Source organism: Poecilia reticulata, chromosome 21, assembly GCF_904066995.2.
Source record: "Poecilia reticulata chromosome 21, P_reticulata-male-v2, whole genome shotgun sequence".
NCBI classification, from domain to species: Eukaryota; Metazoa; Chordata; class Actinopteri; order Cyprinodontiformes; family Poeciliidae; genus Poecilia; species Poecilia reticulata.
Window position 1 is genome coordinate 7,111,938 of NC_088850.1, and position 22,879 is coordinate 7,134,816.

A 22,879-nucleotide genomic window follows, 5' to 3' on the forward strand; every position below is an offset into this window, starting at 1 on the left:
ATATTTTTCCACATGCTGGCAAGAAATGAGTACAACAACAGTTCTGATTGGAATCCCATTTTTATGTCAGGATTTGTGCAACCAAGGCTTTTCTCTGTCCCACACCGCAAAGTTCACACTGTTCATCCCAGTATGCAAACTATATGCACAACAACACAACTTCTAATTCATAGAAATGAGTTTCACAATTCGTATTATACTTATTTTATACAATTCAAACTATGCTTTTAGATTTGCCAACCATTTCGTTAAGGTAATAAATATTGTGACACCAGCTTTACAAATATTATGGAAGTCTTCATTATAGTGCAATGTTACATAACGACATGCTTTATTAATAAACATATTTATTGAAGGATTTTCAGATCACAAACATGCAGCTGATAAAACAGCACTGGGATTGTTGACGTTTAGTATTTAAAGTAGATTACTGTTTGATAGCTGTGGAGTTTTCCACATATGTTTTTCTCTTGGATTATTTGGATTACTATAATACACCATAATACTCTTACATGGTAATATACAGAATTCTGGTTCTCCAGTATAAAATGATTAAGTAGAGCTTGAGAAACACTGTGCTTTGTGTCCCTTGTGAATTAGATTGAAACTCCTGCACTCTGAAACATCATTGATGAATTATATTTTAAACGGTGAAAGTCTGGGAGTTCATTCAACTCTCCAAAGTCATCAAGAACAGAGATGAGTTTGATTTGAGTACCACACTGACAGCAGGTATTTAATACCTGCTGTCAAATTACATTTCAGAAGTGTTACCCAATAAAAACAGGATGCTGTGCTTAAGACAAAAAGAATGCATAAAACACAAGGTGGATTGAGTATTTGCGCTAAATGAGTGATTTTTAGGGGGTTTTTCCACTGACAGATTGTAGCTGTAAATTCAAATTGTGTTTGCAGAGTTAATGGGTTTAATATATTTACCATTAAGCAATTACACATGCTTTTAGCTCAGTTTATCTAGCTGCAGAAGACAGTGTAGGCAAGGGACAAACTGATGCTCCATGGCTGTCTTTTTATGGAACTTCAACAAAAGCCGAATTATAAAAACCACTGTCAATATAATCTGTGTTTATGGGTGACTTTGTCAAGAGTCAACTCTGAAAGTCCTGCCTTTTAAATGTTTATTTATACAATGCACTTCTCCAAATCATAGCAGTGACATTGAATAAAATATCTAATAAAATAACTGAATGTCATCTTTTTTATATATTTTTTTGAAACATTTAAAAATATATATTGGTAAACAAACAAAAAAGCTCATCTTTAAACTAGTAGACATAGTTGTTTTTAGAAAGATCTTTTAAAGCTTCTACAAAACAAAGAACTTTCCTTTTAACTTTACTTCAAAAGTACAATGCTGCAGCTCCGGGCCTTCTTTGTTGTACTTCTCATTTCATGGCGTTTTAAATTTGGATTGGTCACACCAAAGAAAAGTTTTTCTGTTTGCCTCAATCCGTCTTTAATGTGCTTTGGCCTAAAATTTACAGTAGCATTTCTTGGTGCTTTAGGGGTAAATTTCAACTTTAATCTGTCATATTAATTTGGTGACGTTGTGTATATTCCTCACAATGAACTAATTTTGTCTTCCCTGCTGTTGTACTGACACAGTACACACTTGCAGCCACTGACTGATTTATTCACCTATTTTCAGTTTAAATAAAGAGGTTAAATGCTTGATACTTTTTTGCTATGATTACAAATCTCCTTTCTAAAAGCACATTACGTATTTCAGTTTGGTTTTACTCATTTTATGTTCGTTGGTTAGAATAATGAAGTTCTTCCCAAATTTACCATAAACATAATTATCAGTGAGCATAATTATGTTAGTAATTACCCGGCACAGAGTTTCACTTTGATTCAGACACCAGCAAGGTGGAGGTGTGCTACTGATATGCAGCTGGTATTATTAAAAATGATCTAGCTGGATCTCTGTAGGGGTTTTGCTAGTTTTTAGAAGTCTCTTTCTCCGAACATCAGTACAGGAAGAAGTCTGAACTTTTCAACCAGAGAATTATTTTTATGTAGGAAAAGTTCCATCACATGCATCCAAATACTCCAGCTAGTAAATGCATTATAAATGAAAAACGTATGACATGGCCTGCTTCATCACCTGACCTTAACCCAATTGAGAACTTGTGGGCAGTTCTGAAACGGGAGATTTACGGTGAAGGAAAACAGTCCACCTCTCTGTACGATGTCTGTGGTTACTGCTGCACAAAAAGTTGATGGTCAAAAAGTCAAGAAACTGTCAGACTCCATGAATGGAAGACCGATCACTGTTACTGAAAAGAAGGGTGGCCATGTTGGCCAATGATTTTATTTTGTTTATTTATTTATTGAATGTCTAAAATATTTAATAAGTTTTGAGCTGTTCATATAAAATTCAAAAAAGTCAGATGGGAAGATGTGTAATAATTCTGCACAAAAATATTGTGCACATATAGATATTCTCCTAAAAGAGTCAAAACCTCAGTTGTCCTTTCTTCAACATTTATGTTTGAGATTTGTGTACATAATCTTCAAAAACAAGATTTGCCTAATATTTGTGCAAACAACATATACCTGTCACTTCATAAGTTATAGTTAAATTCTGTTTATAATTGTCTGGCATTTCTAAAAAATTAACTCATACAAACTCAATATTTATCTGATCTTTTGCACAAGTATGAAAAAAACCCTCCTATTTTTAAGTGTCGCTGCTTCCCCCGACCTGTCACTCCCACTGCTTTCCTGCTGCTTGGCATTTTGTAACGACAGCTTCAGAGAAAACGGCGATTATTCATAGGATTGTAAGATGGTATGCTTCGACAGCAAGAGATGTCTGCTTGTGTAAATAGTTAAAAATAGTGTCCGGATTCTTTCTACATTATTTAACCACCCTACAGCCTGACAGCAATGTTCCAGCACACAAAACACAAGTAGGGGTACAAAAGATTACATTTGTTTTTGCTATTTAGTTAGATTAGTAAAATTCTACACACCTGCAAGCTTTTTAATTTTATTTTAATGCCGTAAATCTTTGTGTCTTTCCATAGGAGTGAATGAGTCTCAAATGTTTGCATATTTTTTTATAACTGTTGTTAAAATTTTAATCTGACCAGGTGCAACCGAAGAGCCTGAAGTCATCCCTGACCCGGCCAAACAAACGGATCGAGTGGTGAAAATCGCTGGAATAAGTGCCGGTGTTCTTGTTTTAATTCTGCTGGTTCTGGTGGCCATCCTGCTGCTCAAGAAGAGGTGAGTTACAGCCCCACCACATCCACTAAATCAGATCAGATGGATTTTTTTTTTTTTCTGTGGAAACCATAAACGACAAACCACCAACACTGAAAGCGCGCACCAGCACCCATGCAAATGCAAAAACACACAGACACAAGCGCTCAGCAGATTCCCTTCTCTTGTTGACTGTTGTTCCAGTTTTTGTTGTAGTGGCACCATCTCTCATCCATCCATCACAAATATTGATCTCCCCTCAGAAACAGTTGGTTTGCTTTCTGAAGGTTTCTGTAAGGCTGATGGAGACTAGTTTTCTGAAGTTTGCGTGAAAACACATAGTTTTCAGATTCCTGGCTTGGAGATTTCTGGTTAAGCAGCTAATGAGATGAATGATGAATATGAGAGTTAAGAATAATATTCTCTAACACAAAGATGTGAAAACTGATAAAATTCTCAAATCATAAGTTTCATGAAGGTTTGTAGAGGTTGAAGCAGAGACGCCTCGGTCACTTGTGCACAGAGAACTAGGTTTTGGCAAAGCAGACTGATGATAAGAAATACTTGATGCATAACAAAGTTGGTTTTGAGAGAAAACAAATCATCTTTTTTCTGGCCGTAATCTGTGACAATCTTATTCTTGCTGTAGCAGTTTGTTCTGACTGGTGTTAACTTGGTGCAGAGCTCCACCATGTGGTGGCTGGATGCAGATACCGAAGAGTTGGCATTTTCACATAGAACGTACTAATTTAAATCTATATAAGAGATTACAAGCAATATTTATAAGCAATATTTATAGTCATTATTTTTTGAGCTAATAACTGCATAAAATCTAACTTTCAATGTTTCTAGAATGCACTGTTTCACAATGATGAACACTAAAAATCAATTGTTCTTAAACATTCACTTCAAGTAAGATACCTGCATTTACTTACACATGATTAAATCATTAAATCATTTAAGTACTAAAAACTGAAATTAATCTAAAAACTTTTATGAACATAAGAAAAACATAGTGAGGACAGGATGCTAAGCCAATGAGAGAAAGCACCTCCATATTCAACTTAGCTGCTTTCCAGGGGACACTTTTTGGTGTTTTCTTAATAAAATGTATTAACCATATGCATAAATATGCTAAAATAAAATAATTGTTTCCTAATGTTTTCTTTAAAATTCAGTGATCTTTGCAGTTCAATGCAAGATATTATAAATGTGGCCGTACATATTTCCTAGACTCATAAACCGAGATCATTCTGCGTCACCCTGTCTGCAGCTCTTCTCAGGAGTCTTTACAGAGCATCCAGGAATAGATCCTCTCAATTATTGCTAATCATAATCTCACTTGAGAAATTGAAAACAGTTAGAAACTGAAACATGAAGCATAACGACCTCTCATCAATAGACAACTTTTCCTCTTTCAACCCCAGCCTCCTTGTTTTTATTCTAATTCGCTTAGTGAATTTATGTGAGTCAGCTGTCATGCAGTAGCTTGAAAATCTAATTGCGACTGGTAACGTGTGATATTCAGCTTAAGGTTACGGCAGAAGTATTAAGTATTACTCAAAGCAAACTGGCTAGAAATATGACAAGTGTGATTATATATATATATTAGTTTTTTACTTGCTGGTAAAATATGTAATTATTTGATCTTTTCTACCTTTGGATGTGTTAAGCATAACAGCGTTACATTCATTGTGTTCCTACTTATTATATCCTGTGTAACTGTATAAGAATTATCATTGATCTGTGATAGAAAAAAAACAGCTTTCCCCATCAAATGATACATGTTCTAGTTTACATTTCATTTGAAAGTTTGTAATTTTGCACTGACTGATAAAACCACTGTGTAAGATAATGTGTAAACCTTCAGAAATGTTTCGAACGAAACGATTTCACATTTTTTTATTATTATTATTATTATTAATATTTGTCTCATGAGGAATCATTACTTGCTCGTTTTTTGTTTGATGAAGGTTTCTGGGGAGATCAATCTTCATTGTCATTAAACCTTTACAACAACACTGAGCAATACTGCATCTTTAAAATAGTGGGACATGATGACTTTGCAGTGACATCATGCTTGTTTTACAGGAGACGAGCTACTGGGTGTTATTGATTGGATAGGTTTGCATCAGCTTTGACTGAACATTAATAGGAGTGACAATTTAAAAAAAGGTTATTGGTTGATGAAGGATAAATATTTTATGAGGGTTATTCAGTCCAGTCACAGTTAAAAATAGTTCAGAACATTGCATGCTTGTTTTTGAATTTCACTTTGAAAGGCTGCATATAAATAGGTTGATCGTTTTTGTTCTGGTAGTTCCTTTCTGAGTTTTATCGCCTGTTATAGCTCTAAACTTTGGTTTTAAGTTTTTTTTTTATTATTATTATTATTCTGTTCCTTTTTTTTAAATGGTCCATAGCTATAATGGCTCCTCGTTGCATGTTTTATTAGTGAAAGGGTGTTTTCCTCTGTTTCTGTTGTCACTGGTTGAGACAGGACAGTTTTGTCCTAATTTGCATATTCCCTTGTGTCTCATTTGTTTTTTTTTGCTTTCTGATTGGCTCTCAACCCCAGGAGGACCTACTATTCATACTCTTATTACCTGTAAGTAAACAACCAATCAACAACCAGCTCACCAAGCCGCTGCTATCTTACTGGGCGAAGTTTTTTTTAGTGGCTAGTTGTTGTTATTTTTAAAGATGCAGTATACTTTTTTCAAGATAGAACACATTGTCAGCTATAACCAAACCAACCAGCCAAACCATCCTCATTGACGCCTTTGCCAGGGTGTGGGTCAGTTCGCTTTCATGCCAGTCATTTCAGGATTGCAGCTGTTTTTTTTGTTGTTGTTGCTTTTACATATATATATATATATATATATATATATATATATATATATATATATATATATATATATATATAATTTTTTTTAAGCAAATCGCGCTGGTGCTTTTAAAGAAAGAAATTACAATTACATGAATGTTGAATCTCTAGCAGTGCTAGAATGTATAAAAAGGACTAAAATGATTGAGAATTGACCTTGCCCCTGGTGTCCTCTACATGCTCCAAAGTTGCTCCGAAGCAGGCGTAAAGTCAGCGATAAACTGGGACAACACTGGCCTAAGAGTGTTAATTGAAAAAAGAATGCTGCACTTGTGACTGGTAGCTCTTTGTGTGCATGTAGTCATGTGGTCATCCATCTGTTCATCAAGTCACAGGTATCACAATAAAACTCCTCGGCGTTTGGATTTCAGCAAACTGGCTTCCTTTGCGGGACTTTGTGTTGGTAGCTCCTAATGGCTCTCTTTCTGTTGTCGTGGGTTCTTCGCTCTTTGTTTGTCATTGTCTGTAACTCGCTGCGACCAAAACGCATCCAGAAACAGTAATTGGTGGAAAAAAAATATCGAAACGTTTGACATGTGTTTCATCGCTGCAGCCTGAAACATTGACTGTAACAAACTGAATCAGTAACATTATTATTATTATTATTATTATTATTATTATTATTATTATTATTATTATTATTATTATTATTATTATTATTATTATTATTATTATTATTATTCAACTGCACAGAATTTAATCACAAACTCAAAATGATGCAAATGTGATATGTTCATTCTATTTTGATATAGTCATCAATTCTTTTTCTGATGACTGTCATCTGACAATCTTAAATTGTTCTTGACTTTTATTTCCGTTAACTTAATTCACTTTTACATATTACATTTTTACTTTTGTAATCTAAGTGAGACAAAACTACGTATGTTCATACATACAGTGTAAGGTACATAACAATGTCAACGTCAGTAGCTGGGTATGTAATATAAATTATACTATGAGCATCTTTCCTCTCAAGTTCTTATTCTTCCATGTGAGTTCAAGAGGAATAAAAACACAAACAGCCAAACCTGGTCATTATTCCAATTTCTACTTTTGCTAAATTTCCGAGTCTCTGTTTTTGATCTTAAAGGTTAACCTGGTGTATTGTGGAAAATAACTGAGATAGATTTGTACGATCAGATAGAAGAACAACAACTTTCCTCCAAAACATGTTAAAGCTTCGTCTATCAAACAATGAAAATTGTCACTGGGTTGAACTTTTAGTTAACCTGTCATTTGTTGTTTTTTGTTTTATTTCTTAAGCAGCATTTTTTTCCCAGTCATACTTTTATAAGAACATACATAATGTTCATTGAGAGCATATTAAACTAGTCAACTACCAGTTGGAAGTTAACTTCTTTTTGCTGCATTGGGGTGCCAAATATGATAATAAAGGCTAAAAATTGTACAGTACTGTATTTGCTTTATAAAAGATCACACAAAATTAAAGTTTTTTTTGTTTTGTTTTGTTTTTTTTCCTATGGGCTTTAAAAAAATGGGATGCTAAGGCATTTAACGACATACTCTCTCATCAAAAAACTGATTTAAGGTGAACATGTTTTCCTTTATTTTTTGGAAAATAACCAACTTCAATGAGGATTTTCTGTGGTTTCCATGGGAGGTTCTTTCCCAGTTCTTCTCTTTCTGACCCTTTAATTTGACTCCTACTGTCCTTGCTTGGTCTTTCCTCTCTTCTTCCTTGCTTTTATTCTGCTCCCTGCTTCTTTTCGTGTTTCCCCTCAGCACTGGCTCTAAACTCTGCATCTTGGATTAGCAGCAAGCAGCCCCCGCCCCCCTGTCTAATTAGGACATCCTGTATAACCATTTAATATATCTAAATCTTTTTTTTTATTTTTTTTTATGCTGAGGTCTGCAGACACATTGCTGCTCTGTAATTGTTAGTAATGACTGACCGGGTTTTCTTGTTCTTCAAACAGGAAACTGGCTAAAAAGCGAAAGGATGCCATTGGAACAACGAGACAGGAAATGACACACATGGTGAATGCAATGGACCGCAGCTATGCAGATCAGTCCACTCTGCACGGAGAGGATCCAATGGCTGTGACATTCATGGACTCCCATAACTACAACAACAGATGTAGGTTTTTAAACTTTGTCTTCTTTGAAACTGCCAAGTTTTTCATCTATCTATTTTTCTTTCACTGTCTATGCCAGTCCAGGGTTGTAATTCTAAAAGTTAGAAGTTGTGTCCAGAATAAAAAATTATATCAACACATCCATAAATATCGGAATTACATGCTGATCTAGCTGATCTGTGTAATGTGTACTTTTCAATTTCTACACCAAATTACTAAAAGGAATTAACTTTTCAGTTATAGTTGAGATCTAAGTTAAATGTTGAATAACTTGCTGTGACTAAATAGTGGTTCCATATGTTTATATAAGAGAAACCTCAGTTCAAGTAGGTGGAGAATAATTTAACCCTCACAGACGTTGAAAAGTCAGACATTTTAAATTACTTTCACACCTTGTTTCCTTCCTTAGTGCCCAACGATCCTCTGGTTCCTACTGCAGTGTTAGGTGAGACTTTGGAAGTTATTGACTGTCCCATTTATCGACCAACATTTTACCCTTTAGAAATCACCAACTGTTGTCATCCATCCCATATGCTTGTTGCCCTGACATCTTTGTCCCTGTGCACCATTAATTAGCTGTTGGACGTAGTTAAATTCTCCCTTAAAAAAAAGAAATGCTCAATACTTAAACATCTGCCATTTATCCTTTTGTCCCTGATAGGTTGATTTATTCAAAATTTACATCCTGAAAATATTTTTATTCTTTATACCGAAGGTCAATTAGTATTAGACCTATGTAAGTTTTTTTCATATTGGAGAATCATATAAACAACATAATTGTCAAAGTTAGTGTGAAATGTCAAAGATAAAAAGAGCCTCATGGTCATCTTTTATGTGATTCGACACCTATCACCAATTTGTATTTAGCCAGCAGCCAAACACTTCAGTCATTATTCGGGGTTCATGTTCAATCACTTCCAGCTCCAAACACGGTTTCTGCTCCCCCGCTGAGAGATATTGATATTCACAGTAATTACCAGCTATCTTCCTTGGAAATCTTTCTACATCCACAAAAAGACCACTTTGTACTCAAAAACGGACAAAAATGTATCACGAAAATTACAGCAGAATAAATCTGTGACACCTCTGTGTCTTTGTTTGAAAGGTTACTGCTCAGTGAATTTCCTGAGCTCCTTTTGTAGATGCAACTCTCCGGTGTTATTTTGGTCTAAAAGTCTTAAATTATGAAATCTGTAGCTTTTTTTCCCAATGTGGGTGTTGCTGCAGCTGTGGCATCGCACTCCCAGTGTGCTTGTTTGTGCGGCGTTGACACTGTCGCATGATGTGCCGTTCTGACATAACCTTAAGGCCTCTACTACCACAATGCCACCAAACTGTGTTAATTAACTGGTCCATTGCCTCTAATGTGGAGTGAAGGGCGCAGTTCCAATCTGTCTTAGCCAATCAAGTCACAGTGGAGGATGAAGTAGCAGGAAGTAGTAAATTAAGACACACTGTCAGGTCAGGTTTACTGTAAACTGGCTGGACGACAGCTTAACTAAACTTTAACAGTCAGTAATGAGCTAACATGTCCTCAGAGTAGAGAAAAGCATCCGTTAGATTAAATAAACAGTGCCTGCTAATAAACAAGAGCTGAAGATGTGTTGCGATGTCTCACTAATCCAATATGTTGCATTCGCAATATCTCGGATTGCTAATCTAATATTTTAGCAATCCAAGATATTATTAATGGCTTTAATAATGTAAAGCCGTTATTAAGTCATTACCACCTGTTTTCGCTCCTAGATGTTTTACAAAATCAGCTGTTGAGATCAATTCATTTCTCAGTAACTCTGTACTTTACAATCTTCAAAGTCAAATCGGAGTATCGATGCCAAGAAATAAACCCAGAAAAATGAATGTACTCTAAGTAGGTTTCAGAGCTTTATATGAAATGAAAAGTTAATTAAGCACATTTCCACTAGGTGGCACTGTAGTGGCGTTCAAGCAAAAGGACACGTTTTTTCAATATGTTTCCAGTTTGAACATTATTTTGCATGTTATAATTTTTCATTCTTGTATCATCCATTGTGCATAGATTTGTGAACTTCTTGCAAGCAGATCAGAATTTAATCTGAATGACTAAGAAAGTCTGAATGAACTCTGTTGCTTTTTTTCCTTTTATGCTGCATTTACATGTAGTTCCAATCACAGGTGAGTAAATAAGGAAAAAATGGACCATGTTTGTTTGTTGTTTGGTTTAAGGAAATTGGTTTCTTATATCAGAATAAAGTGTCACAGTTAATAGAGCAATTTTAAATTTTAGATATGTACTTCTTTGTATTTTTCTTCATGTTCCTTTTTCTGACACCTATCTTTAGATAACTTTAAATAACCTATCTTGCATCAAAATGAATCAAAAACAAATCCTTCTAGGAATCGTAACGTAGAAATTATAAAGCCATGTGTTTGATTTTTCAAAATCTAGCTTCTGTTAACTTTCTTTTTTTTTTTGGCTCTTTCTCTCTGCTTGCAGATGAAAACCACAGTGCTTCTGCAGCCGAGAATAGCAGACTTCTGGATGTTCCTCGCTATCACTGTGAAGGAACAGAGTCTCCTTATCAGACAGGACAGCTGCACCCTGCCATCAGAGTGGCTGACCTTCTGCAGCACATCAACCTCATGAAAACATCTGACAGCTATGGCTTCAAGGAGGAATATGAAGTAATACTGTTAACTATTCAGTCCAAGAACCGCAAACAATTTTACGGTCTAATAGAAATGATGAGAATTTGCAAGTATTAAGAAAGCCAAGAATTCACTTCATTTTTTTTTATGGTGTGCACTTGTATGTTATCCAGTTTTATTATATTTGATGATGCATACGTTGTAAACTTTCCTTTCTGTTGTTTGTGATTCAGAGTTTCTTTGAGGGCCAGTCAGCAACTTGGGATGTGGCAAAGAAAGAGCAGAATCGGACTAAAAATCGCTATGGAAACATTATAGCTTGTAAGTATGCAAAATTCATTTCTGTACCTTTAGGAACACACATTACAAATTTGTGAGGATGAAATAAAGAAATATTAAGTGACAAGGACTAAGAACACGTCTTTGGATTTTGAATTAGTTGAATTGAGCAAAATCTTGACCTGAGTCTTTGGTTTTGACTGGTTTGAAAAACTAAGAGCTTAGTTTTTAAGCTATTCATTTTTAAAGAGCTTAAAAAACAAAAATTGCTTTAGTCCTTCTGCACTGTCATTTTTCAGTTAAAATCTGATGTTTAGCCCAGAATGGCTTCAATTTCCAATTTGGTTTCAAAATTATGAACCAAAATAACAAACACTACAAAGTCCTAATGAAATACTGTCTCTGTTTCCTAATTCTTGTTGCTGTAAATTTAATTTAAAATAGATTTTACTCAAACAATGCAATTTCTTCTTATCTTTCTCTAGATGATCATTCAAGGGTTATTCTGCAGCCCATTGAAGACGACCCGTCCTCCGACTACATCAACGCTAACTACATCGATGTAAGTGGAAACACATCGAATGCTACTATTGGCTCCCAACGAAACCAACGAAACCACACTCCCTCGCTCGTATGTCAGGCCTATATACCTTTATTGCGTCTATCAGTCATCCATCAAACCATTTTATGCATCCAGCAGTGCCAAAATCACCCCACACATGCAGTTTCTGTGTTTTTCAAAGATGCTTGTTCTTTTGTCTTATTTCAAGATTAGTTCATCCATTAACACATCCTTTCTACACATAACAGAGGACAATTTTGCCATTATTTAGATGTAAAATGTTTAATCATTGGTGCACGGGTGGGAAATGTGAACGACGATATACATACATAGGGATGTGATGTAGCTGGTTTAAGAAAAAAAAAAAAACTTTATCTTTATGCCCTTTAATTAAAGAATAAAAATAGTACAATGTCGGAACTTGTGGGGTTTAGATGTGAATAGTGACATTGGTTGTTTTTGAGAACCTTGGACAAATCCAGGTTACGCATTTTCAGGTTTTAGTATTTGACCTTTCCAAAGCTAACCAAATGCAGCTAGCTTCTATGTACTCACAGCTTCTCATGCCACACTTATTGAAACACGTAAACCCGATTCAGAAACATTATATTCAACGTGTAAACAGATGAACTTGCATTATTCATATTCAATTTCTTTTCAGTCATCTGCTGGTCCATTTAACTGTTGCTTGGTAGCATGGTTAGCATCTGTCAGTCATTTCCATCTTTTACTTCTTTTTTTTTTCCAGTTCTTGCTTCTACACCTGTGTATGTCTTTTAATCATGTCATGCTTTTACAATGCTTACAGCATGCCTTTCTGTACTATAATTTACTCTCATTTACATGCATGCAATAGCTAAAAAGAAACAGAAATTAGTTTGAATAGTATAGACACTCTCCAACCCTTCCTGATGCAGCTAACTTGGCTGTTGCAGTGTCTTTTCTATTCAGTCTAATTTGCACTCTTAGATCCACTATTTGGCATGTTTATGGTCTTCCATTATGTCAATACAGCTTTTTTTTCTGATTGACACCCACTGACATTGTTGTGCTTTCTTTCTTTCCTTCCTCCACTTGTTCTTTCTGCCTGTGGCTTGGGCTGTAGATTTGGCTGTACAGGGATGTAAGTATCACTGTAGATTCTTTCATTCACGCCCCTCAGCCTTTTTCACACCAGTCCACCTACACATCCATGCATTGAACTGTCCTGATGTGCATCAAAAGACGATGCAGATCCTTGAGTTGCTGGGGCTTCTGCTGCATGAAAGATTTCGCTTCATCTTGCCCACCTGCCATCTTTCTTCAGATCTTTGTGTATCTTGAAACTTTGTGCGTTTCCCCCAATTTTTCACGCGTTTTCAGGTTTGATAGGTGTGCATGACATGTACAGTTGTGTTGTAACAACATAGCAAAGTAATAATTAGATGTAAAACTAATATAAAAGACATCCAGCCCCTTACACTATTGCTCAGCTGCAGAAAAAAGAAAACCAAAGTCTTGTCAAGGCAGTGAGAAATATTTCTCCTCCTACATTTCCAGCCAATTAAAACAAAGGTTTGTGATAAATAATCCAAATATTATCATAACATATTGACACCAGTGTTGTGCTTTCAGGGATATCAGAGACCAAGCCACTACATAGCTACTCAAGGTAAGATAGAGAAACAATTTAAGTTCCTGTTTTTTATGAGATAGATGTCTGTTCACAAAACATATTATTTTATTTTAAAGAAATGTTGTGTCTGTGTCTAGGTCCTGTTCATGAGACGGTCTATGATTTCTGGAGGATGGTGTGGCAGGAACAGTCGGCTTGCATTGTTATGGTAACCAATCTGGTGGAGGTTGGAAGGGTAAGTTGCTCTTTTTTTTGTTTATCATGTGTAGCAAGGTTACGTTATTTGAAAATGCCTTGTTTTGTTCTTTACACACAAATCTTTAGCAGCATAAAATGTATTTTTTTCCAACACTAGAATCAAATCTATTTATTTTAGCAATCTAAACCTTATCACGTGGAGTGTGGTTTTTGTCATTTCTAACATAATCTTGATGTTTGCTTTTTTTCCAGGTTAAGTGCTACAAGTACTGGCCGGATGACGCTGAGGTGTATGGAGACTTCAAAGTGACTTTTGTGGAGGTGGAGCCCTTGGCTGAATATGTGGTCCGCACTTTCACCCTGGAGAGGGTAAGTCATGCTTTACCTTCTTCATTCCAATTTGAAATTATGAGCTCCTATGATGTTATTAGACACTTTTCACTTTTTGTTATGTGTAACTTTTACTGTAAAATGTTTAAAAGTGACAATTTGAGAAGAAAACAGTGTGTTTTAAGTTTTTGGGAACCGATTTAAAACTTAAACCAGACTTTATAACACTTTTAACAGTGAAACTAATCTCCTGAATGTATTATCTTGCCTACTTTGTTTCAAAATTCTATCTTCATTCTATTGAAAACATAAATATATTTTTTTAATATGGTCATTTGTATGAAATTCAACACTCAGTGGCACCATGGATCTATGTTTAATAGCTATAAGAAAAAACTTCCTGTGTCTTGTTGCTTCTTCTACACTAACAAAGCCTATTTGTTTTCGTTCAGCGTGGCTTCAATGAGGTGCGAGAGGTCAAGCAATTCCACTTCACTGGCTGGCCTGATCACGGCGTTCCATATCACGCCACTGGACTACTTTCCTTCATCCGCAGAGTCAAAATGTCCAACCCTCCGTCCGCCGGGCCAATAGTGGTTCACTGCAGGTATTTATGCAGCTTTTTACATAGTAAACATTACAATGCAGGCCACACTTATTGACAACCATGGTAAAGATTAACCTTTTATGATAGTGATACAATTTGATTTACTTCCTGAACTTTTTTTGTGTTAGATTATGCTTCTGCAATAAAAGTGGAAATAATTTTACGCATTTCTACAATGATGGCCAATAAGTGGGTCTAAGCATTGAATCTAGAATGCCTTCTGGACTTGTAGAGATTAAAATGAATATTGGTTTTGACATTTTAAATATACAACTTACCATCCATCTCCCTGCAGTGCCGGAGCAGGGCGCACAGGCTGTTTCATTGTGATTGACATCATGTTGGACATGGCGGAGAGAGAAGGAGTCGTTGACATCTACAACTGTGTAAAAGCTCTCCGCTCCAGGAGGATCAACATGGTACAGACTGAGGTGACTGCATTACCCATCCTCCATCTGCATCCTCTCCTTAGATTAGACAGAAGAAAACCCTCACCTTCAGAATCAGCCATCAGCATGGCACAGATGGCTAAGCTGTAGGTAGATATCTAACATTTTCATACACAAGTCACCTCATCACAGTCAGAACGTAAATATGGTTAAATTCTGACCAAAGGTGTCTGGAATAAAGCTTTTCTTGATTCTAAAATCAGATTTACCGCAGACAGTTTGCTTCTTCAGCGTCAGCCTGTTTTAGTCCAGCAGGCTCAGATTCTGTCATATCTTAGAGGGTTCATCTGTTATCAGCTTAAAAAGTTTCAAATATACAATTTTCTATGCAGATTGACACAAAAGTAAGAAAAGCCACGACATAATTTCATTTCATCTCATCCATACATCCATTTTCCATGAGTCTTCACTTCACATACAGCGTCTTCATCCTCACTTTCACCTTTACTTCAACTTTTTCTTGTCTTATATGTGTGGGTGTTTCACTTTTGCAGTATTTATTATGTCTTTCCTGTTTTAAATATTTAACTGTGGTTTGAATCTCGAACAGGAGCAGTATATCTTCATCCACGATGCCATCCTAGAGGCTTGTCTATGCGGAGAGACAGCAATACCAGTCTGTGAGTTCAAAGCAGCGTATTATGAGTTGATTCGCATCGACTCCCAGACCAACTCATCACACCTGAAGGATGAGTTCCAGGTAAACTGGGAACTTTTGCATTTAATGACAGACCTTTTAAGTTTTCGCTGTATTTGTTTAGAAACATGAGGTGAAGTTAGTTTTTTTTTTTTTTTAGGAGGAAGAGTTGTGGATCAAGTAAACATTTGTTTCATCTATTATTTGTATTCTTAGGAACCGGGTTGATTTTAATGACCCATGTAAGAATTTAGTGCTGTGTTTATAGTTCTGCTTCTTAAAGCATCCTTAATTTTCTTCTCATAATTTTCTTATTTTTTATTTTTCAACTGTCTTGCTGGGAAAGTAGTAACTTCCACGTTACAAATCTGAACAAGTAAAGCAGTAATTGATGACAAATTGTCACCTAATGTTGTGAAATGATAAAAGTTTAAAATATATGAATAAACTTGTTTGTGTTCACATGCTTAGATTAGGTTGTTAAATAACAACAAACATTGAAAACCGGGTCCAACTTGTTTGTCCAGAGGACATTTAACAGTCAGAGGCTCAACAACAAGAAAAAAAAAACTTCTTTATAAACAGTTCATTTTCCACAATACTTATACTTGCATGTACCTGCATTTTAACGATGTGTACTAAGTTTTTCTCTTTGTTGCCAGACGTTAAACTCAGTGACTCCGCAGCCTCAGTCAGAAGACTGCAGCATTGCACTGTTGCCTAGAAACCAAGATAAGAACCGCTTTATGGATGGCCTTCCTCCTGATAGATGCCTGCCCTTTCTCATCACAATAGACGGAGAAAGCAGCAATTACATCAATGCTGCTTTGATGGATGTAAGTCGATGCCTTATCAAATGCACATGTTGTACAGGAAGGTTGTGTTATTTTCAACTAATGTAGCAGGAGTAGTTTGGGACATGGTGTGGTCTTTTCATAAGACATCAATGTGTAAAAACTGAAGAGATGTGTTGCTTTTAACACAACGATTAAGAAAAGTAACAACACATCTTTATGTGATGTATTATTCTGTCCCAAACTGCAGTCATTTTTTTTTCTGTTGAAAATGATACTGACTTTTAAAAGACTACAGAGTTTATATTTTTTAAAAACCCTGAAACATTTGCATATATTTTCTACAGATATACACACACAGACTCCCCCTTCCTGTTTGTGTGATGCTGTGTTTGTGGTTTTAGCAGCAGAAGGCTAGAGACAAATCCAGGTTCTAAAAAGACCGACCACTAGCTTCTCTGGCCACCACAAAAAAAATAAAAAATAAAATAATTGATTGCTCTGGCAACGGTTGACATGGCTGTTTCAAACGTACCATCAGCTAAAATACAACAACATTGGTTCTGCAGAAATGTAAGGATGAGATCAGTTTATTTGATCGTTTTCAATTGGTCAGAGGCACAAAAACCACAGTAAGGGGTGGGTTGTAGGTATGTCAGTAGTTTCTGTCATTAATAAATTGAAATACAAGCATGTTTTTCTTGATAGAAATGTGGCTTCTCTCCAGCAAAGCTGTTGGAGGATAAAATGCCGCAGCCAGTGTAAAACTAATGAGATTCAGATGTTTATATTTCAAATTTAGTCACTTACCTCTGGCCTCTCTCTAACCAAGCTGTCAGAAGAGTTCCAGGTAACGGGATATGACTTCAAATCTCCGATACTGGATTTGTTTCATGGCTTCGGTGTTGTTCAGCAACCGGTCTCGTGTTTTACTCACAGACTTTCATTGCGACACTAGAATCTTATCACTATCATCATTTCTTACCCACCAAAGTCATTCATGCCTCTGTTCCACGTGTAATCGCTCATTCTCATCCAGACTAATGTTGGGCTCATTTAAGTCTCAGTTCAGTAAGTTCATCATGTCAGTAGCAGTAATAGTCAGTTACATGTCAGTGCAGCTGGCATTTTCACATTTTCTTCTGTGATCTTTGTTCAAGTGTACCTGCTGAACTAACTGAACAGAAGGCTAACTGAGTCCTTTAAATGTAAATAGTACATCTGGTCTAAATGCGTCTGCATGCTCCCGACCCGCCGCATGATCACCTGACCAGACATTCCCCGTTTTATGATGCTTCTGCTCCATCTCACACACTGTGCTGCTTGTATTGTGTGTGGAAGAGAGAACAGCAGAGAGATGTCAGGGACGGATGTCTGAAAATGCTGTGTCTTCTTTTTCTGGGGAAAGAAACATTTCAAATAATCAGTTTTGTCTCTGGCCTGCAGAGCTACCGGCAACCTGCGGCATTCATCGTTACCCAGCATCCTTTGCCCAGTACAGTTAAAGACTTTTGGCGACTAGTTTATGACTATGGCTGTACCAGTCTGGTGATGCTGAATGAGATCGACTTGGCTCAGGTAAAGCACTTTTTGATTATAGTAAATGCCCAACAAACTGCATTTATTTGTTCAACCACACTAACAACATTAGAATAATAGAGGAAAAAAATCCTAATATTTAGCAGGAGAAGGGAAATTGTGTTCAGAAGTTCTTACGTCCTCAAAAGATTTCTTAATTTTAATTGTTTTTATTTTTTCACATCTATGTTCATACATAGGGTTGTCCTCAGTACTGGCCAGAAGAGGGCATGCTGCGTTACGGTCCAGTCCAGGTTGAATGTATGTCTTGCTCGATGGACTGTGATGTCATTAGCAGACTCTTCAGGGTCTGTAACCTCACCAGGGTCAGTACGCTCATTTGATTCATGTTAACTGGGCTCAATATTTTTTGCCAATTCCCCAGCAAACATCTGTTTATGTATGACAGTCTTTTTTTTTTCTTTTTCTTTTTAATGTTCCAGCCACAGGAAGGCTACCTAATGGTTCGTCAGTTCCAGTACCTCGGTTGGGCCGGACACAGAGACGTACCTGCATCCAAACGCTCCTTCCTGAAACTGATACTTCAGGTCGACCAGTGGCAGCGGGAGGGAGAGGAGGGAGAAGGAAGAACCATTGTGCATTGCCTGTAAGTTAACAGCACATCAAGTCCTTACACTTAGTTTTAAAAGGACAGGTTCGAGCTTACAGCAGTCAGATTTGGTGATTCTTCGGTGGGCAGGTGCTTCTTTTTTATAGCAAGCAGTAATTTGTGCCAGACACCATAAAAAGTCCCAACACCTGAAACATTTTGTGCAGTTTGTGAGGTCAGAATGTAATATTTTCTGTGTTTTGTAGAAATGGAGGTGGGCGTAGTGGCGTATTCTGTGCCAGTAGCATTGTGTGTGAGATGGCAAAAAGACAGAACGTGGTTGATGTGTTCCACGCCGTGAAGACTCTGAGAAACAGCAAACCCAACATGGTGGATACTCCCGTAAGTGGCTCTTATATTAGAATGTGATTAACCTACAAACGACCATCTGAATTAATTGTAGTCTTAATGCATTGCTTTGTTAATTTTTTTAATTAACTTGTTTTCCCACGCACTTTAAGCTTATTGAATATCTGTTTCCACTTTTCCACAGGAACAATATCGGTTCTGCTACGACCTGGCTCTCGAGTTCATCGAGTCGTCTTAAGAAGAGCAGAGAAGCTCACAGGAAAGTGAAGATCCTCTGTTCTGTTCTTGTATTTGATCTTATGCCTTTGCTTGGTCCTGATTCCCCTCTGTCGTGTTCTGTAGCATCAATTTATTTTTATTTTTTGGCTCGACAAACGGTGCAATCAAAGTCCGCTCTGTACAGTGTTGTTATAGGCAAAAGGAAACCTTCAGACTTTTAAACAAGAGCGAGATGACGAGGACTGCAGCAGAAGATGTTAATGCTTTTGAATCTTTATGCTTACGGTGCAGCGTTTTCAGTGCCAGCGGGCTGCTGTATGTTTTTGAGCTCCAATTTAAATGTCAAGCCTCTCGACCACGAACCCCTTCCCCATGAACTCGATGCTTTGTGTTGTTACAGCTGCAGTATTCAGTGTGAACTGTAGATGTCTCCCTTTCTTTGCGAAGCTGTAACCACATTTTTATTTTTTTTTTGGGTTGAACTGCAAGTTAAAGTGGTGCCATGTTCCCATTTTCACGCCGATTTCCGAGTATTTCATCAGTGTTGAGTATCTCATCATGGTGATGTCTGAATATTTGCAGCCTGTAATTTTGTACCAGAACCAGAAACCTAATGTTACAGCCCAGCCAAACTCTGTGGATGTTTTTGTTTATTTCATGTTATCGTCAGGTCACAGTGAATTCTGAGGTTTAGCATCATGATCTTTCACCAATGTTGTTCCTATTTTAAATTGGTTACACAAAACTGTTTGATAACAGAATATAGATGAAGACTATTACCTTTGTATTAATACGAGTTTACACGTTTTATTTTTTCCATTTTGCTTCTTGTTGTATCATGTACTAGTCTACTGAATATAAATGCTGAAGTACTTTTTCTACCCCAAATTGTAAAATAGACCACTTTTCATCACAGTTATGTTTTGTTTTAGGGCTGGGCCCAATGCATTTTTAATTCATCCAGTTCACAAACAGAGCTTCACTTAAAAAAACACACATTTAGGCAGAATTTATTCAATTGGTTTCCTCTGTTTTAGAAAACAGATTTCTAGTTTTGCTTCCGTTTTGGGCCTGGAATGAATTGGAAGTGAACTGACCCCAGGCTCCATTTGTTCTGTGCACTGGTGGCCAACACTTTTTGTTTGAATACTATTATTTTGTAGCTGATGTTAATTCATAAGCCAAAGACTTTGTGTAAATATGTCTATACGGATGAAGCACATTGTTTGTATTTATTGTTTGTTTATTGCATTGCTTGTAAGAACAATCGTTTTTCATTCCACGTTTACTCCACCGACGGCGCTTCTTAAACTGCTCATGGAGACGAACGAGCCAGTCGTCTTCATGCGGAATCATGGGAGTATTTGTTGAGCCTGTCGTGGATCATCATGTCGGATATCACATCTGATCAGTTTTGAGTCCATGAAGAAGAGTTTGAGAATCCCGGACGAAAGCTGTGTATTAAAGCTTTAGGAGTAGTATTCAGTATTTAGGTGAAATCCACTAGTATTGTCTTTGTTTTCTTTTTGAGATTTTTCTGTAAAGTTACTGTTTTGTTTTTCTTTTGTGTAAAAAAACCCACTTTTCTGTTTGTGGTCAGTAGAACATCGGTGCGTTTCAGTGTTCCTGGATGATGGCCTGCATCCTGATAAGTCGGGACGAGCTGTTTGCCTCCATCCTTATGTCCTGTTTAGTGTTCTCGCTGAACATACAGGGAGCCATGTGAACAGGCGTAGTGGAAGAAACGTGGAGAGCGGTAATACGTGTACATTTATTGTGCCTAATCATTTACATTTCCAAACTGAAACAAGCATTTTTTGACATTGACCTCCAATGCGTTCTTACGGACGATCAGTGTTTTCAGTTCCTTGAACCTGCATTCATTGTGTTTAATCCATGAAAATGCTTCTCTTGAGGCTTTACGAGCTAAACAGATTGAACTTTATTGTAAATAAAAGATCAGACGTTCCACCCTGTTTCTGAAAGCAACGATGGGTTCAGTTTAAGAACATTTGTTCTATTGTAGATAAAACAAAAATGTAAGAATAAACATTTGTGCTCAAAAAATGCTGTGGGTGAACACCAGCCTTCAGTTTTCTTTTTCTACAGATTTCTGATTGGACCCAACAAAATTGCAGGAAATTTAAAGATGCATATCCATACTTTTTTGTTTTTAAATATGTATTATTGGTGTTTTTTGAAAGTATGTACAATACAAAAATAAACCTTAATTATTCAACTTTGGGGACACTGAGTAAAAAAAAAAAGGGACAGTTTTTTTTTTCTTAGGAAGTTGTTGCCGCAAAGAAGAGAGAAAGAAGCTGGTGTCTGGATGAGAGGCCAGTTTAAGTATGACGTCAATATTCATGGTTCATAATTATTCTTGTCTGTAATGTTTGGCTTCTTTGCTGTAATAAAAAAAAACTGTTCTTTAACTAAAACCTTTGGGTTTAATATTATCTTCTGATTAAATGTCATAATCCACAGAAGACCTTTACAGCAGGTGGATTTTGAGATTCATTAATTACATCTAACACTACATAATTACAGGTTTACTCTGAGCTGCTGCTGTTACAAGACATGAAACTACATTATTATTATTTTTATACTTATTGAGACCTGTCCCTCTGCTTAAAATGACAGGAAAGAAGTGCAACGGAAGTAGACAAGAGGTCCCGTGTCACTCTGGAGGAGTCTGTCAACTTGACAAGCTTTAGTCATTTCCTCAACAATTCTGTTATCTAAGAAAAAGTGGCGAAAGAAAAAAAAATGCGTAAAAAGTCCTGCTTACAGTTTGTCAAAAGCCGCGTGGGTGAACACAGAAAATGTACGAGATGCTCTGGACAGAGCATTTTCTCTTATGTGGGAAAAGCTGTGTAGCTTAAAAAAACGTTGAAAAGCCACCTATCACTAGTTGGTAGAGTTTAGCAACTGTGTGCTTTGTAATGTTACAAAAAACAGAATTATGATAAAAATTCTCAGAAGAAACATCCACTTCTGTAACTAAATGCCCAAACGGGCAAACTTCTGGTTTGCTACCTGCTATATAGAAAAAGTGACAAGTAGTGTTGTTTTCTTCAAAAAGTTTAATTTGCATAATTATTTACAACAGATGGTTGGTAGTACTTGGGAGGCAAAATATAGTAAGTCACATTCATAAAGCAAAAAAAAAAATAAAAAATCATAAAAACTGTTGGAACAATTTCAAAACCTTGCATTTAGAAAAGAAAATTTACATTTAATTTTTAGATGAACAAATCTAGAAATGAAATAGTCATCCTAAAGTAATCTTGCAAACACAAACTGATCTGTAGACTGCTGTAATACTGACCAGCAATGAATCACTAATTAATACAATCATTTACTATCCCGCATGCTATTATAAAATGTTGACAAAGAAACATTAAACAACCAAAACAGGGTCAAGAGCAGAAAATAGTTTAAAATAAATTAGGCCTAAATTATATATTTATATATGTATATTTCTGTACAAATACTTATTTGGCATAATGTTTGTCCTCATTATGGATATATTTAACAATTTCAAAATAGAATTAAGCTAACCACAAACCTGTATATACTATCTGATGGTTTTGATTTCATTTTAGTTTAGTTTTTTTTTTTCTACCCATAACCCACAACACATTTCTCCACCAAAGGCAAACAAAACCATGTCTGCTCTATCTCTTCATAAAACACTGAAAAATATGTTTTCCTTAGCAGTTTCACATTTATACACAAAATATATCCAAATTACATTATGTGCAATTCTGGCAGAACTGTTATGTCTAGTATTAGCGCCCCTCAGAGTCACTGCTGGATTTGTACATTTAGTCAGGCCCATTGCACA

The 22,879-nt window shown here is 36.3% G+C and overlaps 1 protein-coding gene across 12 annotated transcripts in view; it reads left to right on the forward strand.

The window, feature by feature from the left end:
• Positions 1-22,219, forward strand: part of ptprk (protein tyrosine phosphatase receptor type K) — a 102,909-nt gene extending 80,690 nt beyond the window's left edge. The window contains exons 21-42 of one of the 12 annotated variants that reach the window (XM_008397403.3): positions 3,120-3,255; positions 5,810-5,839; positions 8,056-8,216; positions 8,624-8,659; positions 10,357-10,368; positions 10,691-10,878; positions 11,076-11,163; positions 11,607-11,752; positions 12,789-12,806; positions 13,298-13,334; positions 13,436-13,533; positions 13,749-13,865; positions 14,279-14,433; positions 14,729-14,864; positions 15,433-15,582; positions 16,182-16,355; positions 17,146-17,163; positions 17,760-17,891; positions 18,092-18,217; positions 18,335-18,498; positions 18,708-18,843; positions 18,995-22,219. In XM_008397403.3, the coding sequence (XP_008395625.2) occupies positions 3,120-3,255; positions 5,810-5,839; positions 8,056-8,216; positions 8,624-8,659; positions 10,357-10,368; positions 10,691-10,878; positions 11,076-11,163; positions 11,607-11,752; positions 12,789-12,806; positions 13,298-13,334; positions 13,436-13,533; positions 13,749-13,865; positions 14,279-14,433; positions 14,729-14,864; positions 15,433-15,582; positions 16,182-16,355; positions 17,146-17,163; positions 17,760-17,891; positions 18,092-18,217; positions 18,335-18,498; positions 18,708-18,843; positions 18,995-19,048 (2,312 nt within the window). In that variant the 3' untranslated portion in view covers positions 19,049-22,219. The remainder of the gene's footprint in view (positions 1-3,119; positions 3,256-5,809; positions 5,840-8,055; positions 8,217-8,623; positions 8,660-10,356; positions 10,369-10,690; positions 10,879-11,075; positions 11,164-11,606; positions 11,753-12,788; positions 12,807-13,297; positions 13,335-13,435; positions 13,534-13,748; positions 13,866-14,278; positions 14,434-14,728; positions 14,865-15,432; positions 15,583-16,181; positions 16,356-17,145; positions 17,164-17,759; positions 17,892-18,091; positions 18,218-18,334; positions 18,499-18,707; positions 18,844-18,994) is intronic. The other 11 variants (XM_008397405.3, XM_008397406.3, XM_008397407.3 and 8 more) reach the window with 11 other exon arrangements.
• Positions 22,220-22,879: the final 660 nt, after the last annotated feature.